The sequence below is a fragment of the Anolis carolinensis genome, chromosome 4 (genome assembly GCF_035594765.1).
Source record: "Anolis carolinensis isolate JA03-04 chromosome 4, rAnoCar3.1.pri, whole genome shotgun sequence".
In the NCBI taxonomy this organism is placed as follows: Eukaryota; Metazoa; Chordata; class Lepidosauria; order Squamata; family Dactyloidae; genus Anolis; species Anolis carolinensis.
Window position 1 is genome coordinate 161156499 of NC_085844.1, and position 19810 is coordinate 161176308.

General features: G+C 39.9%; 1 protein-coding gene and 1 long non-coding RNA gene across 2 annotated transcripts in view; one reads left to right on the plus strand and one right to left on the minus strand.

The window, feature by feature from the left end:
- Positions 1–19810, minus strand: part of LOC134298347 (uncharacterized) — a 29544-nt gene that overhangs the window by 2813 nt on the left and 6921 nt on the right. The window contains exon 2 of the long non-coding RNA XR_010005375.1: positions 15199–15281. This is a non-coding gene — a long non-coding RNA (uncharacterized LOC134298347). The remainder of the gene's footprint in view (positions 1–15198; positions 15282–19810) is intronic.
- LOC100558156 (vitellogenin-1) overlaps positions 12211–19810 on the plus strand; it is a 57781-nt gene continuing 50181 nt past the window's right edge. The window contains exons 1-4 of the mRNA XM_062978127.1: positions 12211–13079; positions 13338–13358; positions 13508–13659; positions 16568–16819. Of these exons, the coding sequence (XP_062834197.1) occupies positions 13040–13079; positions 13338–13358; positions 13508–13659; positions 16568–16819 (465 nt within the window). The 5' untranslated portion in view covers positions 12211–13039. The remainder of the gene's footprint in view (positions 13080–13337; positions 13359–13507; positions 13660–16567; positions 16820–19810) is intronic.

Genomic DNA, 19810 nt, shown 5'->3' on the forward strand with positions numbered 1-19810 from the left:
ATAGATCCGATGGCTATTACCTAACAGAACAAAGAGGATATACTAGGTAACTGCAGGCTAAAGTAGTTTCAATATTAAGATTGAGTGCCTCTTGGAGGATCTGCAATGTTTTGGATTCTACAACCAATTCTATTAATGCCACTTCCAGGGCTTTCCAAACCAGATACTACCTCTTCTTGACTCCTATTCACTCCCACACCACTTTTTTTTTTTTTTTTACATTTAAAGCTACTTGCTATTTGGAGTTGCATTCGAAGATATACAACCACAGCAGTTTGCTTAATAATTACTATTACATGGATTAATAGACAAAACTTGCAACTTACAGAGTTTCACAAGTTGATGGTAATAGGCATATGAATTTAACAACAGAAAAACCATAACAAAGAGTCCTCTGGCATCTATATATTTAAGAAATTTGTTTCAGCGTGAGCTACAGTGTATTCCATACATCTGAATGTGGGGCAGAATCAATGGAAGCTCATGCTCAAATAAATACCCTGCCCGACTTACAGGGAGGTTTTGGTGCTGGGCGCTCTCCTTTGTGCCATCTTGTGAGGGAGGTTCCTCCTCCCAGCATGCAGAGGGCCAGCAACCAATCAGGGCAAGCCTCTTGGCTCACTCTGGTTACAAAGGAGATGGGCCTGAGGGAAGTCCCCTTACCTCTGGTCAGTTGGCCAACGATTTTAGCCAGCATGTGCTGCCCCCAGCCATTTGCTTCAAGCTCTCCCCACCACCACCACTACCACCACCATTTTGTGATGTTCTTTGTGTTAATTTCTTTTTCTTGTCACAACTTGGGGATGGATTGGCATGGGCCCTAAATCTGTTATCGTGTGTGCTCCCTCCTTGTAGGAGGTCCTGGATCATCATGAGAGGTGCAGTGGTTTCGGTATACCAAACCAGTACTGAACGGAACCCTACACTACAGCCCCCACAATCGCTCAGTACCAGTACAGGTTTGGCATGGCATTCCTGTACTCCCAGTGGGTCTTCCCGTGGTGTGTCAATCCAGCAGGTGGGCTGTCCAATCTTCCAATCCAGGACCCATATTTGGCTGCCAATATCTTTTCAGCAGTAACCAATAAGCAAGTTGTGGCCTGTTTTCACCCATATATTTGTGTGCCTGTCCTGATTTTGGTGGTAGTGGGATGGTCGCACATGTGCATGAAAACATAACTCTTTTTGTTCGGAAACAGTAGAGTCTTGACTAACATGACTACTACCCCTGTGCGACCAATAAAAAAAAATGTTTCAGTACTCATTACCAAATTTGGGGAGGGGGGTTGAATCTTTTGTAAAATGTTTCTAAAATATCATAAGGGGTTCATATCATAACTATAATAATTTTAATTACTTTTTTGTTAAATATTTGTGCCAATGAGGAAACTTCAAGGGCTCCTTTCTCCCTCATTGTTAGAGCTGTCAGGATATGACTTGCTACAGTTATAGAACACATTTACCATCTCCCCCCCCCCCCCCGCCCAAAGTTTCAGAGTGTTTCACTCATCCACAGATTTTGGGGAATTTTTTAAAGTTTTTACTAAGATCATTTTTTTTTAAAACTGCAGCAGATATTTCTGTGATTTTGTCTACAGTGACACGAGATAACCAGAGTATCATTTCCTCAAGTTTCAGAAAGATTCACACATCTACTGATTTTTAGGGAATTTGTAAAGTTTTGACAAAAACATTTCTTTTATAAAGCCACACCTATCCCCTCGAATGTTTCTACATGACACACAACACATACCATAGAACTTCAACTTAGGGATTTTCCTCCCAGTTCAGCACAGATTTCCTATAAGTCCTCTTTGCAGTTTCAATAATTTATTGGAACACGAAAGTCAAACTGTGTGGCTGGCTGCTGCTATGGATGTACAGTAGCTCTCCCTACCTCATTGGGGCTTTCTGATGCAAGCAGAATTCTGGGAAATTTAGTTTAGCGCTGGGCCTTTTGAATTCTCTGCCACAGAGGTCCTCGCCTTCCCAAATTACATTTCCCAGAATTCTCAGTCTCCCTCCCAGCTTGCTTCCACTCCCACAATGCAACAGGCAACCTGGCTCTCCTAATTAAAAGTGGAATGACCTCTTTGGCTTCTAACCACTGGCACCGTTGGCTGCTTGTGCTGAAAATGAAACTGACTTTGGGAGAGTTACATGGTTTAATGAACTTTGATAATAATAACTTTATAATAATAACTTTATTTTTATACCCCGCCCCATCTCCCCGAAGGGACTTGGGGCGGCTTACATGGGGCATGGCCCGATAAAACAAACAAATAACAGTAACAAAGCAATAAAACAATTATCCCAGGAAAAAACATCAACATCAATAAAAACAATCATTAAAATCAACAAGCAGGATACAGTGTTAAAAACAGGAGACTAATTTGTAGATCTCAGGCAAAGTGCAGAGTGTTACGAAATGGGAAAAGGAAATTTCACAGTTGAATGGACAATAAAGATAAAAAGTCAGACGTGAGTGTTTTGATTTTTGTGTGGGCACCTCTTGCATTTCCTAATATCATGTCGTATATACGAATCTAACAAAATACATCCAACATATGAGACACAAACTATTTTTTGCATAGCCTTAACGACTACCTTTTGGAAAGTCTGTGGTATAAAAATTCAAGTACAAAAGAAAAGTCAATCTACTTGGACCCTATCTTCTTGTACACTTTAATTGTTATTTTAGGTACTTATCACACAACACTTATTCTGCCATTGCACTAGATCTATTTTGTATTCGCACTGCCATGATTTTCACACCCTTTCCATGATTGTAGTTGATACCATGGTGCATAAAGGAAATCAAACTTCATAAGTTTTATTGAAGGGCTTATTCTGTTTTCCCCAAAATAAGACCTACCCCAAAAATAAGACCTATTATGATTTGTCAGTAATCTGGGGATGCTCAAAATACAAGCCCTATTTCAAAAATAAGCCCTAGATGTAGCTCATTTAAAAAGTCAATTTGGAAAAATAAGACTGCCACTGAAAACAAGCTCTAAAGTGTCTTTTCAAGCAAAAATTAATATAAGACCCTGTCTTATTTTGGGAGAAACACGGTAAGTCAAAGAACCTCTTCTAAAATAATTCCAATAATAATTTGTCCTTCTTGAAAGGAAAACGTAGTATGTAAATTTCCTAGGACCTGAGAAAAAATGAAAAGCAGACACTACTTTGACTATTCTTTAGGAAGAAGATAAATAAGCTACTCTACATAACTATCAGTATCCATGTGAGCATATTGTTGCTGCTTGGAGCTGTTTTGCTAATCCCTGCTTTGTTTTTAGGTAGTATATTAACAGTACGAAAATGGTCTCACTGCAGCATGATTTAACAATATGAATATACAACAAGGAGACTCTGGGACTATCGGCAGCAGTCCAACAACAGATAATAAGACTCATGTTACCAGAGAAAAATATGTTCTGGAGGGACAATGGAAACAAAAGTGATAATTCTCATCAGGTTAATTAGGTCGTTCATGTTTCACTTACGGAGCAAGTATCCTCCAAATTCAAAACATCTTCCTTTATCTCACTGCAGCCCTTATAAGCATATATAGACATCATGTTCTCTTTTACTTTGTCCTCCCTTTTTTTGAAATTCTGTACAGCAAAACGTTTGTGCAAATCAGGTACATTACTATAGAGCTATGTTTTGAACAGCAACATTGTAAATTCCATATTCATGATTTTCTTTTCCTTCATGCATTCACAAGCTTCATTTGTTTTCCAAGCATTTTAATACACTGTAAACAGCTTATACAATACTTCCTTCACACAGTGAATCTATACCTTCATTATGCCAGATTCCATGGTGCTACATGAATAGGAAGCCTACTCCTATGCATGCTCAGCCTTGGAGGAAAGGATTTGAAACCACTTGATAGAAAATACAAAGTGGTTCAGAAACCATAGGAAAGCCCAGAGAAACCCTGAAAATCCCACCAATAAACCCCCAATAGATGATGATGATGATGATGATGATGATGACTTATATCCTGCCCCTCTCCCCAGGGGACTCGGGGCAACTTACAACATAAATAATACAATAAGTGCAATAAGTGCAATTCCCCATAGTAACCTATGGATGCGAGAGCTGGGCCATAAGAAAGTCTGAGCAAAGGAAGATAGACGCTTTTGAATTCTGGTGTTAGAGGAAAATTCTGAGAGTGCCTTGGACTGCAAGAAGATCAAACCAGTCCATACTCCAGGAAATAATGCCCAACTGCTCACTGGAAGGAAGGAAGGATATTAGAGGCAAAGATGAAGTACTTTGGCCACATAATGAGAAGCTAGAAAAACTTGGAGAAGATAATGATGCTGGGAAAAATTGAAGGAAAAAGGAAGAGGGGTCGACCAAGGGCAAGATGGATGGATGGTATCCTTGAAGTGACTGGATTGGCCTTGAAAGAGCTGAGGGAGCTGACGGCTGACAGGAGCTCTAGCATGGACTGGTCCATGAGATCACAAAGAGTCGGTAGTAACTGAATGAATAAACAACAACATATCCCGCCCCTCTCCCCAGGGGACTCAGGCCAGCTTACAACATAAATAATACAATAAGTGCAATACAATAAAACACATAAAATGGAATAAACAATTAATAACATATCAATAAATATAAAACACAAAATACAGCACAATCAATTAACAAAAATATCAATAAAATATAAGTATTAGATTAAAACACAGTTGTTCTTATAAGCTAAAAGGGGCTTGCTACCATAAATCCATATCCTAGAGATTGATTAATCACTGTCAAAAGCCTGTTTAAATAACCAGGTTTTCAAATCCCTCCTGAATGCCGTGGGGGTGGATGCCTGTCCAATCTCCCTGGGGAGGGTGTTCCAAAGTTGGGGGCCACTACTGAGAAGGCCCTCTCCCTCGTCACTGCCAACCTCACTTGTGAAGGAGGCGGGACCGAGAAGAGCCCCCCCCCCCCCAGAAAATTGTAAGGCCTGAACAAGTTTATACGGGGGATGCGGTCATGTAAATAGGCAGGACCTGAGCCGTGCAGAGCTTTGTGGATCTGGCATGGGCAAACTTTGGTCCTCCAAGTGTTTTGGACTTCAGTTTCCAGAAATCCCAGCCAGTTTACCAGGTCAAAGTTTGCCCATGCCTTCTCTGGATGATCTCCCACAGCGGTTTCATGTAAAGATTTTAAAAAACATTGGGATGCCACATAACAACTCCTTTTTTGAGGAGCAGATATCTCCAATCACCATAATCTGTAATCTACCTGAGAAGTATGACTGGGACCACTACAACCCAGTGCCTTTGATTCTCAATTCCTCAGGCATTCCAGAAAGATACCATGGTTGATGGTATCAAAAGCTGCTGAGAGATGTAGGGACACAATCCCCCTATCAGTGTTAAGGCAGAGATCATCGACCAAGATGACCATACCAGTCTCAAATCTGTATATCCTGCTTTGAAGCCAGTTTGGATTGGATCAAGGAAGTGTGCATCATCCAAGAGTATCTGGAGTTGGGGGGAAACTGTCCTCTCAATTACCTTACCCACAAAAGAAGGTTGAAATAAGGACCAGGGGATCTGGGGGGGGGGGCTTCTTTTAAACAGGATGGAAGAGATGCATCAGTAATATGTTGGATTTGAGATCAAATTACATCTCCTTCCTAAATTACCAGTCAAGAAGAGCAAGAATCAAGAAAACAGGTTGTCCTTACTTGCCCCAGCAGCTTGTCTACATCAGCAGTTTTCACAAATTGAAATTAATCCAGTACGGTCCCACTCACAAAGTTACTGGGCACCCTATTATCATCTTCTGCTCCAACAAGGATGTCCAAGTCAGCTTTTATATGAGAAATTATATCTGCAAATATGGTCATTGAAGATATCACAGCAAGTTACTAAAGGTCCTAAAAGGAGGTTCTTGTGGGAGGGTACAGCAATTAGACCTCTCAAACTCCTGAATAACAGAGCTGGACATGAGAACTACAACCAGACAATACTTTATATGCTTTGTCAGGGCAGAGGGACAGACAGAATCTGTCCTGACTATCTAGTAGGCATGAGTGATCCATGAAATAAATGGTTCTAAATTCGCTTCTAAAGTAGGGGGCGCTGGCGCTTCATTTCTGAAACTACTTCTGAAATTTGGCCCAAAAAAGTTTTGAAACTTACAAATATTTGGAATATTCTAAATTAATTCGTTAATGGCGAACGCGCATGCACGGTGGCCAAAAACAGCACTGGGGGGACTTTACAGGACTCTCCTGCCCTCATTTTTTGAGCTATCCTCTTCAAACTTGGTACAGTGGTAGAACACATTTAACACTGCTAGTTCATTAAAAATTCAGAACGTTTTCCTTATTCTCTGATTTTTGGCAAATTTTCATAGATTTTATAATAAACCATTTTTTAATAATTGCAGAAATCTGTTCCTGGTTTGAAAGTCTTATTTCCTGTTTCATTGGGTTGTCTTTACTTTGAAAGTCATTGTTCTACTTCAGAAACTTTGTTTTTGTGGCTGAAACTTTGTTAAATTGGTGGACAGTGTCCCAGGAAACCATAATGTGCTCCATGTCCCTTGCGCAAAGACAAATTTCAGGCAGTGTAATAAATTTTGCCATGTTTTTATGACAAAACCAATTAGGAAATGACATTTATCACCCAGAAACAGAAATCATAGTACACCATCAAATCATTCTTGACAGATGGCCATCAGCCTCTGAATAAGGAAAGTTCCTGGTTTGAAAGTGCTATTTCCTGCTTCATTGGCTTTTCTGGGGCTGAGAATGTGTGATTTGCCCAAGTAGGTGGCTGAGTGGGGAATCACGCCACAATCGGAGTCCAACACTCAAACCTCTCCCTCCCTCCCTCCCTCCCTCCCTCCCTCTCCCTCTCTCTCTCTAAACTTCTCATACCTTCCAAGAATTCACATACCGTATGAAAGTTTGGTCAAGATGGTCAAGTGAGGACAAAAGGGGGTGGGGAATGTTAAGAGGAGAGAGGGCCTACGACATCTGGGAATTGTAATTTTGAAGCGGGCATCGTACTATTGGAGAAACATCTGCTTCAGCCCAAAGCTTTTATAAATGGGGAAAATTCAGAGGCTCTGTTCTCCTTCATTTTTAAAGCTATTGGGATTAAATTTGCCACAATCAAAGCAAATATTCACCACTCTTTGCCTATCAAGTTTCATAATGTTTGACCCATCCACTGATTTTTTGGGAATTTTAAAACAATTTTTTTAAAAGGCTACAAGAATGATGATCCCGCCTTTCCCTCCCTCTTTCTTCCACCCCGATTGGCTTAGCCCAAGGCTTCTAGGAAATGGAGTTTCATCGAGGCAATGGCTTCTCGCTTCACTTCCCCTTAAATAAATGAGGAAAATTCAGAGGCTTCGTACTCCTCCATTTTTAAAGCTATTGGGATGAAATTTTCCACAATCAAAGCAAATATTCACCACTCTTTGCCTATCAAGTTTCATAATGTTTGATCCATCCACTGATTTTTTGGGAATTTTCAAACAACATTTTTAAAAGGCTACAAGAACGATGGCCCCACCTCTCCCTCCCTTTTCCTTCCACCCTGATTGGCTGAGAGGCATGCCAACATGGCTTCACCTCTCAGCAGGGCTACATCTACATCCGAAGACATCTGAGACAGACAAAAAAAAAGGTGCCTTTTGATTCAAATTCTTAATATTAGGAAGGCAGTGAGCAGATATGTCAAAACTCGCTTCAAAAGTGCTTTAGATCCAAATTTGATACGAATTTAACAGGCATACAAAAAATTCGCCCAACCCTACTATCTAGTATTGGGAGGATTGGTTCTGGTCCTGCAAAAAAAAAGTGCTGTCTTTCTCAGGGAACAAATAGCAAAGAACATTAGCATTTATTCCAGGGAAATAGCAGTAGAGATAAAATAATGGTTGCCCTGACTCTAGACAAAAAGCTACTGTCCACATATGAAATGGAGAAAAAGAATGGTTTGTCGTTAGTGAGAGGGTTAGAAAAACCTACATTTTTTCATCCTATTTATTTCATTTATATATAGAAAGTAGGATTAAAGGAAAATAGAGCAGGCATGATAGTTAGAGGAAGGGATATCAATAATAGTGTCAAATCATGACTATGTAGCCAATGTGAATATGAAACAGATGCAAAAATCAGTAACTGTTCTATTCTATGTATAGTCTTGAAAATCAATTCATTTGGATTTGGAGAAGAGTTATACATGGTCTGGCAAAAAGACAAATGTCTTTTCAAAAACTGAGGCTGTCCTGTTCTGGGCATATCATGAAATTCATAGAATCATAGAATCATAGAATAGTAGAGTTGGAAGAGACCTCATGGGCCATCCGGTCCAACCCCCTGCAAGAAGCAGGAAAATCGCATTCAAATCACCCCCGACAGGTGGCCATCCAGCCTCTGCTTAAAAGCCGCCAAAAAAGGAGCCTCCACCACACTCCGGGAGAGAGTTCCACTGCCGAACAGCTCTCACAGTGAGGAAGTTCTTCCTGATGTTCAGGTGGAATCTCCTTTCCTGTAGTTTGAAGCCATTGTTCCACGTCCTAGTCTGCAGGGCAGCAGCAAACAAGCTTGCTCCCTCCTCCCTATGATTTCCCCTCACATAATTGTACATGGCTATCCTATCTCCTCTCAGCCTTCTCTTCTGCAGGCTAAACATACCCAGTTCTTTAAGCCGCTCCTCATAGGGCTTGTTGTCCAGACCCTTGATTATGTTGAAAAATAAGATAATGCTTAATTAATGGAATGCTGTAGAAAAAACAGGAGACAATACTACAGGTGTATTGATTCAATCACAAAAGCCACAGCCCTGAATTTGCAAGACTTGAGCAGGGATGTTGAAAACTGGGAGAATCCTTGAGGTCCTTCAACCTGAAGATCACCATGGCACTGAGGGAGGCTTTATCTTAAAGCTAATCCTAAACCTAATTTAGGAAAGTGAGGCATTTCAGATAACTACTGGATTGTAAACCCCATCATCAATTGCCATTAGCCATACCAGCTTAAACTGATGCATCTGGATAGCCATACACTGCCCATGACTATTCTAATTGCCTTTTATATTTTTATTCTTTGCCTCTTGCATGACATCTGTGTGCTTTAAAAGCACAGCTTCAACTAAGCTAAGCATATACGGTGAATGGTACTCTTGATTATACAGTGCAAATTTGCATCTTTTTATCTTACATAGCTGACTTGGTTCACTCACTCAGCAAAATTCAGGTGAACTGGCACAGCAATAATAACCTTCATTATTCCTGTAGCTAGGTGACAGAACTCCACGTAAATGGAATAATATTATTATAGAGGAGAGGCAGCTGCTTTATGGGCCCTACAATAAATAGGTACAAAAACAAGGCCTTGAGAAACTCACTGGGTTTTCATTTATCCTTCATATTCTAAATGAATCAGCATCTTGAGAAACTTTCTTCTTTGTCTTCTTCATTTTTGAATAAACAGCACTTACATTTGAATATGTATAGCAAGATCAATCTATTTGCAGAGTATGTCACTTTTACATTGGTTCTTTCTTAACTCTGTCTCATTCTTTATTTATTTATTTATTTTTAAAAAAGCTAACATGAACATTTGTGTTGTCTTTAATTTTGCGTTGACTGGGGCAACCACACTCCTCTTGCACCAGCCCATCAAGAAAAAGACTAATACTAGATGTTGGGATAACCAAATGCCAGAATTTGTTCGTTACAATAAAAACAGGGCTGGCAGCCATGCATAAGTCCTGGAACAGGAATCGGACAGCCCGACTGCTGACCGATGCCATGAAAATGGTGGGGGGTGCAGTGCAGTTTCCCATCCATTTCCAACCCAGGACACCGGTACTGCCACACCACTCAGCAGCCATCTTACTGCTCCACCACTCTTACCAGAAAGCAGGGAGAGGTACGCTAACTGAATCCAGGGCCCATGTTACATGCCCCAAGTTGCGACAAATCAACAGAATTATGCAAACAACATAACAGTACATAAAGATAACTAAGTACAGGGTAGGAGGGGGGACAGTTCAAAGAAGACTGAGCTGCAGAACCCGGCACACCCATATTTATCCACTTGGGGTGGATTGAAGGCGAGCTGGTGCTTAGCCTATCAGAGCGCAAGGTGGGGCCTGCCCCTGCTTGGCTGACCAGACAGGAGCACACCAAAGTGGGCACAGGGGTTCTGGGAATAAGGAGAACTATACACATGGCAGGCAGAAGGGAGCACCAACCATCGCAACATCCCTGACTGGTCAGTCGGGCAGGGCATTTTATCCTAAAATGTCATAGTTTTGTACTGATATTATCTAAAATAAATATTTAAGTAAATATTTTAACCTAAAAGATACATGTTTTGGATCTCTACTTTTTTCTTGAACAGAAAAAGGAGTCAGAAAATGAAAGGACAACTGAGTTACTATTTGTGTATTAGTCCAGAAGAGTGTCCGTATGGTGTAGAGGTTTGACTATTGGATCAAGGGCACATCTACACTGACCCTGCAAGTCGACTCAATCTGGCATCCCAGATGCTAACTCGAGATGCCAGATTAGGCACCTCTGAAGAGGCACCCTAAAAAGCCAGTGTCTCAGCTGCTGACAAGCACAACAACCCACTTACCTGTCTCTTTGGGGAGAACTCAAGTTGTCAGCCAGTGTGCTGGTAACTAAGGAGGCTGAGGGGGGGAAAGACTTAGTGTGTAAAGCTCTGAGTAAAGTAGGTGATTGTGTCATGGGGAGAGGAAAGGGAGGGGACTCCATCTGAGCCCAGGGAGCACAGGGTGGCTGTCAAGACAGCTGTCACCGGTCCTATTTGGGAAGTGGTCCATCTGTCCTGACACCTCTTAACTCAGGGAACAACCTGAATCCCACTTCAGGATTTCAATTATGCCGGAGTTAGATTAACCTGGGAGAAAGCCGTGGTAAGAAGGTTTGACCCGGGTTAAGCTATATATGATCCAAGTTTTATCAGCCTAATGTGCCATTTAGCTACCACGGGGCTGATCCCCTCTAATACCGACCTAAGTGGTTGGTGTAGATGTGCCCATTGATTCTGATCCCTGCTCAGTAACTCAGTGAGTTACTGTGGTCAACTCACATTCTTTCAGGCTAAGATAAATGCAATGGAAAACATCTTCTGAATAAATAAGGTCAAGAAAACCCTAGAATATAGTCACCATAAATCAGAGTGGAGATCCGTGTTGAGAACATTGATCCTGAAAGTGTGCTACTCTGCATGCAGGAGGTGTTTGGGGAAGTTGCATTGGGTGATAAAACTGTGGCTCACGTAAATTGACTCAATAGCCTGCAATGACTGTGAAGTCACTTCTGTCTGTTTTCATGACATCCAGCGACTTCTGGTTCATATCATAATGTAAATCCAGTTTAGCCATGAGCTAAAGAAAGGCATGAAATGATTCATAGTTTGTCCAAAATGCCAGAGCAGCCCGCCCCCCCCCCCAATTTGTCACATTGTGAATATCACTACAAGGTCTTAATCAGATTGTTGGCCACTGGCCATCCCCAATGCAGATCAGTCAGCTGTCCACATAGATCTGCTGCTCCCAGATGGTCACTGAACTCCAGGAGAGCTCCTTACTCTTGCAGGCTCCTTGTGCTGAAATAAACAGAATTTGCATGATAAGAAAGAAAGAAAAATAAGGGAATCACCCCTACTTCTCCCTGGTCGTCTCTTCTGATATCACTATGGACCACCCACAACTGGCAAGAGGTCTCCCAGAATTATGTGGCATTTTGGCAGTGGCAGCAGCCACAGGTGATAGTCCAGTGGGACTAAGTTTAGGAGAAATTAGATGAATCTAGAATCCTACTTTATTTAGATAAAGAAATATATCTTGTGCACCACCCTGAGAGAACTGAATCTTAAGAGAATGGGATCCCTGAACCAAGGGTTTGTACACTCTAATATAGTTAGTCAAGGTTGCCAAGTCACCACTGCAAAATGCATGTGTACAAAATAATTCTATTCAGCAAATACATTCCAAATTGTGACTATAGCCTAGGTGCCAGCTAACCACAACTTCCCCAATCTTTGCTACATAACCCATTCCCCATTCCTTTGCTCTCCTAGGGAACAAAACATTACATGTAACCTTCACAGTGTCTGCTTGTTCAACTGGCAGAAGATCAACCCAATCCAAATGTGCTTTGCTGAGTTAGCCTATGATGGCAAAAGACATGTTTGTTTCTCATTCAGTACTAATCATACACTCTTCTCTGCTAAAATAGATAATATGCATTTCTTTAGTACTTAATATCAAAGGAAACAGTATAAAGGGATCTCAACAGAGATTTTTAAAATTTTGCATGATGGTTATTATTATTTGATCTATTTGATTTCATGCTTTTTAAACCCTCACTTTTTAGACAATGTATAGGAAGAGTGACCTAAATCCTATTCATAATGCTATTTTTAATTTTATTGTTAATACCAACTATTGAGCTATACTGCTTATTGGAATTATATTTTTTATTAAAATTTACTAGAAATTTGAAATTTTGCTGACATTATGTAAGTTATGCATTTAAATAAATGCATACATTAAACATGATCATATTTCAGAGCTCAGCCCATTTCTTCTAATCTATAGGACAAGGCAAAGAAATCTTAGTGTAAGAGCACTACCTTGAGAAGTTTATGCATGTATATTTTCTTCACCTTTCTACTTGATTTTTTTTTCTTGAATGACATACTTTATGCTATTGGGGTTCATGCTTAAGGGGCTGTATTTAATGATATCACCAGAGTCTGCCCCTGTAACATCAAAAGAGGTTGTTCTTATATCTCAGGGTTTGCCCCTGAAATCTCAAAGCCAGAGTTGCTTCTGACCTGCCCAAACCTGTGCCCTGGTTTTGTAATGTTTCTTATCAAAGGAATGGACGTTTGTTGGGTCAATCAATAGTGAACGCAAAATGTGCTAGTTCATAAGAAAGTGTTGCAAATTAATCACATGACCGTGTGTAATTCTCTATAAAAGAGAGATCAAGCCAAACAGCTCTGCCTTCCCCCTTCACAATGAAGGTCTTAATTCTAGCAGTAGCCTTAACCCTTGTGGGTAAGTACAGATTCACCATCCAACACAAAATAAAGTCTGAAAAATTCACAAGATATTTTTCAGTGAGATAAGTATAAATTCTTATAATTCTAAAGAGAGTTCTTGTTATTATCACAAATAATTGGTGAAAATTTACAATTCAATGCAGAATACCAGAAATGTCTTCATGGCATAATGAATGTTGTATATGTTGCACTAATGTGTTTCACCAAAATATATGACATTTTTTATATTTTAGCTTCTGTTTTTATATTTCAGGTTGTCAGCAACAAAATCAACGTAAGTATCCCTTTATTAGTTCTGATTTTAAAAATAAAATAAGTCTATTCAACATCTAGAGTATAGTTCACCATCTTGGATTTTTTCAGATAGTTGATCCAAATATTTCCATAAATTGTCTATAATATTTGTTTGAATATTTTTCCTAGAAACTCAATCAAACAGAAATGAAGTTCTCTCCTATGACTATGAATTTGAAATTCAGAATAGAATTTCAGGAAAAGGTTTTGCAAGTGCTGGAATGAAAGTAAAATGTAAAGTTGATATTGGTCAAATTGATGCAGATCGCAAGTTTGTACAGGTAAGAAAATGAATCTAATATGGACATTGCTTTTTTCTATGAAGTTTTATCAGCTGAGGTAGAATTAAACTTTCACTACTATTTTTATGTACTGCCCTAAATTTCTATTCACACCTTCCCAGCTAATTCTCACTCAGCTGAAGCCTTGGAGGATTTGTTCTGCTCAGTGGTCAAATAGACAATAGGATGTAATTTCAGATGCACAATAATTTATTGCTAGATCAATTCAATTGTTCTCTGGCTGTAATGCCTGAATTTTTTTTAATCATATGATTTTTATAACTAGTAAACAATAATATCTTTTCCAGTAAAGCTGAATGTCATTTCATATTTCTGATTATTCATTTCATGTGACTGCTTCAATGACTACAGAGGGCACATGGCCATTTATCCTCTCCTCTGCATATTTTGAGTTCCTGTTGCTGTTCTTCCTTGGAAATTCTATACGCTGAATATGATCCTACCACAGCCAATTATTTCTTAAACACTCCTTTTGCTATTACAGTTGAAAGAGAAGAGTTCTGGATAAATTTTCAGCAATATTCTACTTCACACTGTCATTTACCCCCATAGAGCCAAATCTGAAGCCAATGGGCTAGAAACAGCTCCGTTTAAGGCCTGGTGAATAAAAATAGGAGGTTTATTTCATCCTCAGTAAGTTGGTGGATTGTGTACCAATCCACAAATCAGAATTTATATAGATGTGCTTCAGGCTGATGACACAGGTGATAGAAAAATAGTCTCATGAGCAGTAGCCCATGGACCTTCTCATACATTTCCACTGCAATCACTTAATCTCTATTGCTGTAGGAAAGGCAACAAAGCCCTTTGCACCCAACAAAGCAAGAGGCAGAGAAGGGGAAAGGCAAAATGTTGCCCTGCCTGAACTAAATACAGTCAGCTTTCTACATTTTGGCTTACATTTTGGGGGTTTTATTATTTACAGATTTGATTTAAAAAAATTCTCTCTAGGACTCTCTAGGTCCTCCAGTGTAACTGTTAACCCAGGACCTCATCAGATAATCCAAATTGGGCAGGATAGGCTGGTTCCTCTTCCATTTTGCCATGAAGCCGACCAGCTCCCATCCCACGACATACATCTACTTTCAGTGGGGCTCCGTGGCAAAATGGAAGAGGAATCAACATATGACAATGATTATGTGGCAACATGGGATGCTTCCCACATCGCATTAGGATAAATGGGGGCAAGCCAGGCAGCGGATGCTTTCCCCCCCCCCCCCCCAATTGGGACAAGTTCCCATTGCTCCAAACTGGGCTTCACCAGATTCACCAGTTGTACTGGAAGATCTTGACTTTTCCAGAGAAATGTTCTTTCAGGTAAAAAATGACAGTTTTTTATTTGTGATTTTATCACGTTCTCTGGGGTTCTATATCCTTAACACCAGTGACAGTGGAGGGCTGGCTAAACATGGGTATCAGGATTTCTTTGCATAAAATAGTGATTTATTATAAACTTAGCTGTCTTGTCACCTCACTCCACTTTTTAATCACACCCTGTTATTGTTCTGCAGTGCTTACCCAACACTTTTCTGTTAATGTGGGCTCCAGATCTGTTCCCATCAGACTTCAAATTTGACACCCCAGTAGACAAACTGCCACAGCTGTAAAAAAAAAAAAGGATAAGGCTTTTATATTTTAAATAATGACATTTTCATCATTTAAATATTAAGAGCACAGGATTGGCTCAAGAGAAGAACAATATTCAAGCCATGTAATATTCATTCCTAGCTTGGTGAATCACAGATTCATAAAACTGAGAGTTTAGTCTTAAGCTATTATAGCACCTAAAAGCTTCTCCTTGATATAGCAAGACACAGCAGCAAGACATGTACAAGCCACATACATAGTTTGGAGTGTGGGAAATAGGTTAGTGCTTCATTCTGAAAAAAAAGTGTTAATACAGGTTGAGTATTCTTTATCTCAAATGCTTGGGGACCAGACGTGTTTTGTATATTAGATTTTGTATATAGGTACATAATGAAATATTTCTAAGATGGCACCTAAGTCTAAACTGAAATTCACGTATTTTAATATACATCTTACACAAATAATATAATGGTCATTTTATCCAACATTTTAAACAATGTTGTGCATTGAAGAAAGTGTGTGTACACAGAATATTCAGTAAGCAAAACATTTTGGATGTTGGAGTGCTTCAGGTTTCATAAATCTGGATAAGGAATGCTCAGTCTGTAATGCCTTTAACACAATGTAGAGCAAATGAGCAAATGGTATCATTCTCTTATACCTCTGTTCTGGCCTTGATCGTGGGTTCCTTTACCATAAAAAGGATGGGAGAGGGATGAGCAAGTGTTTAAATTCATGTTAAACAGTACAGAGATATTCTGTGACCTATTTGAATTGTGAATAGTTGCATTTGGAGGCTTCAAGATAGGAAGGTCACTCTTCCAGTATAAATAGCTCACCTTTTAAAGAGGCAAACCAAGAAGTCTGAAGACGCCAAGGGCTAGAGAAATAGCCAAAAATGAGAGCCACGCACAGCTCCAGGAAAGCATTTTTTTCCATCCCTGTTTCAGACACAAATTGTTGATTTCTAGGAAGGAGTGTGTGATAGACGGAGGCATTTTACTCACCATATCACAGATTTTCTTTTGTTTCTCTACCTGTCTTTTCCACTCACAGATTATAATTTGCATACTGTATCATATAGATATTATATAAATAAATGGCAAATGTAATACTGCAATTTTGTGTATAGACATTCCAAAGCATAAACAGAAAGAATGTGTGGTTGTGGGTTTTCCCCCTTAAAAATATTTAAAATAGGTTGGCATTCAAATAAGCTGCATAAAAAATCTCCATGAAGGGGAGAGAAATAACAAGAAATGTACTTGTGCATTTGTTTGTTTGTTTATTTGTCTAACAGACCCGCTCCTTTGAAGTATTTGACTACAATGGAGTCTACCCCTGGCAGACTTTCATTCCCTCCCCAAAACTGACGGAACTGTTTGAAAGAGAGGTGAAGGATGTGATCACATTTCAACACAGGAATGGCCATGTCGAAGATATCAGTGCTCCAGCACAAATCTCAGAATTTGCTTTTAACATCCTCAAAGGAATTTTGAATCTACATGAATATACCCTGAAGATCGACCAGAAAAACTATAATTTAAGAGAGGTGAACTCTTAATTTTTTAATTATATTTGTCATCATGTGGCTTTTATATTTTCTTTATTCTCCACATATGGTTGTGTGTTTTATTTATATGCAAACATGTACCACTTAGAAGATTAGTAAATTTTATTTAGCCAGAACATTAAGAAAGCCCTTGTCATCAGATGCCTCTGATGAAATGGGCTCAGATTCATGAAAACCTACAGAAGAATTTAAATACCACAAGGTTCTTTGTTGTTTTAGGCCCCATCTACACTGCCATATAATCCAGTTCTGAATGCAGATTAACTGCATTGAACTGGATTATATGGTAGTGTAGAGTCATACAATCCAGTTCAAAGCAGTCAATGTGCATTCTGAAATGGGCTTATATGGCAGTGTAGATCCAGCCTTCTTGCAAGGGACTAACATGGCTACCATTCTAGTTATTTTTTTTCGAGTCTGAAGACTTGTTCTGCCAGGCAATAATTGCCAATACAGACATTATTTCGTCAATGGTCACTCTGTAGTTGACTGCATTGGATTAAGGTGGTTCTCATAGGCTGTGATCCCAGTTTACATACAGTGCAGCAATCACTACTAATATTAGTATAACAATTCCAGATTGCATTGTCAAGAAATGTAATACTGTGTATTGAAAACGTAATCCATAATCTGCATTTCCAAGATGAAAGACACACAACTTTTGAAATTGAATGGAATACTTCAATTAAAGAAGCACAAGACAGTATGCCTACTATGCTAACTGCTTTTAACTCTTGTTTTAGAATATTTTCCTTCATATATATTTTCAAAATGCTTCATATATCTTTTGAGAAGTCGTTTCCACAATATTAAGGCAAGCCAGTTTAGCTCAGTTGGTAGCTGAGAAGTAATATTTTGCCTAAAGCTGACTTTATGGCTGAGATCTCAGGGCCCTTCTACACTGGCAAGTAATCCAATATAGAGAGCACATTAGCCTGGGGCATCCAAACAATACACCAGACTAATGCATTTTAACTCAGAATAAACCTTTTATTCTAGGTTCTGTATTTTAAAAATACTTGCAAACATCCAAATAGTCGTGGTTGATCCTTTGGTATAGGGCCTGTAAGGTCTGTCCTTTCTGCGATCCCCAAAGCCACCCTGTATTTCCTAGGCTCAGGCAGCCCTGACAGGTGGGATGGCAATGCCACGCTCCCCTCCCTGCCCTCCATTTCACCCCCAAAGGTAAAAAAAAAAACCAACTCCTTACCTAGACACGTGGGTTCCCTTAGCTCCATGGCCCTGAGAAATGATACCATTGACATTTGTAGGGGGAGAGCGAAATACCACTTGACTGGAGTTCTGACAACCTGACAGCATGTCAGAGCCCTTCTGTGCTGACCCAAAGTGTGGGCCAGATGCACCATCTGAAATGGCCCACATGGAGACCTGACAGGGCTCTCTCAGTCCCATTGGAGGAAAGTGCCTATTGCCCAGCCATGTCAAATACAAGTTGATGGCAGTAGGCAGCCAGCCTAGAGGTCTCCCCACACCCATGTTGTGGCTTCCCCCGGACATGTCACCTTCCTGCTCTTCAGCACTCTTATGGACATCGACCAGAGCACCACTGAACTGAAGGAGAAAAGAGGAGGAGAAAGAGAAGGGAAAAACCCTTTCGATCTTCTTTATTATGGTGGCACATTGGCTTATGTTAGCCAGAGGGCCAAGAACAAGGTAGGCGGTGTGTCACTGCTAGAGACAGCTTCATCACAGGGGACTGCCATTCCATGTCTCTGTGCCAACTTAACCCAGAGAGTACAGGATAACAGTAGGACAATTGCAACCATTTCCAGATAGGAGCTGGCCCAATTGTCTTCACTGCCCTCAAGTTGGGGGTACAACCTAAATCCTAGCTCAAGATTTGAGCCTTCACCCGACTTAGCTTAACCCAAGGAAGGTAGTGATTAACTTGGATCAGCCCCATGAGGCATTCAGCCACTGCAGGGCTGATCCAGTTACACACTGATGTAAGCGGTCACTGTAGATGAACCCTCAAAGAGAGAGCAACATGGCTTTTATTCAACTTGTTGAGGCCCATCATGTGACATTCGTTCTTGTAGTGATTTGCCCATTAGCAGCTAACTTTGAGAATTGAGAAAGTCTTAGAGGGCCCAGAGCAGTACAACTTACATGGTAAGGGCTGTTTAAATTCAAAGTATGAAAGTGGTGAAGTGTCCTTCCAATGCAAACTCTTCCCCCCTTTCATTATGAACCCTCATTACGCAGGATTCAGTACTGACAGGTTATGGAGTGCTGCATTTCAGCTCATTAACTAATGGGCAACATAAGGCATAGGGAAGACTCTAGACTTGAAACACCTTGGGGTGAAAAGACAGGATTTAAACTTATCAGAAACTCTCTAAGCATACACCAAGATTGCACTTCTGATGAATACAAAATCGTGTTTTAATGTTATAGATCTGAGTGAAACCTGCTAATGTGAGGAAGAAAGTTAAGATTCCTTAGCTCTTCAGCAGTGCTTAATTATTACTGCTTTTATGGCACATCTGTGCATCTATAATTCTAAGACTTCTAACAGAGGAATGTGTGAGCTGTAGATTAGGTGTAATGGGATTTTTAGGGGCAGAATATCAGTCGACTCAGAAAGCTCTCCCTTTTGAGGTTTAATTCTGACTGATCAAATTATTGCACCACATTTTTTATTAAAATGCTCAAATTATGTCTCATATACAATAAGCCCTAATTGGAACTGAATCAGGAACTTCCTAGTGGGCCAAGCCACAAGTTGAGTGAAGTCTGTAGGGGTTTTCAAGTAATCTTTCAGTAGTAGCCCATGCCTGAATCTTTAACAAGAAATATGTAAAAAGAAAGGAGTAAAAAAAACAGTGATTAAAGGCATACATTAGAGCAGAGATATTTTAGGCAATTCCAAGAGTGGATGAATATTTTCCAAGAAGACAATATAAGCTATCTTTCTATGTATCAATCTAATCTTCTATCTGTTTTTAT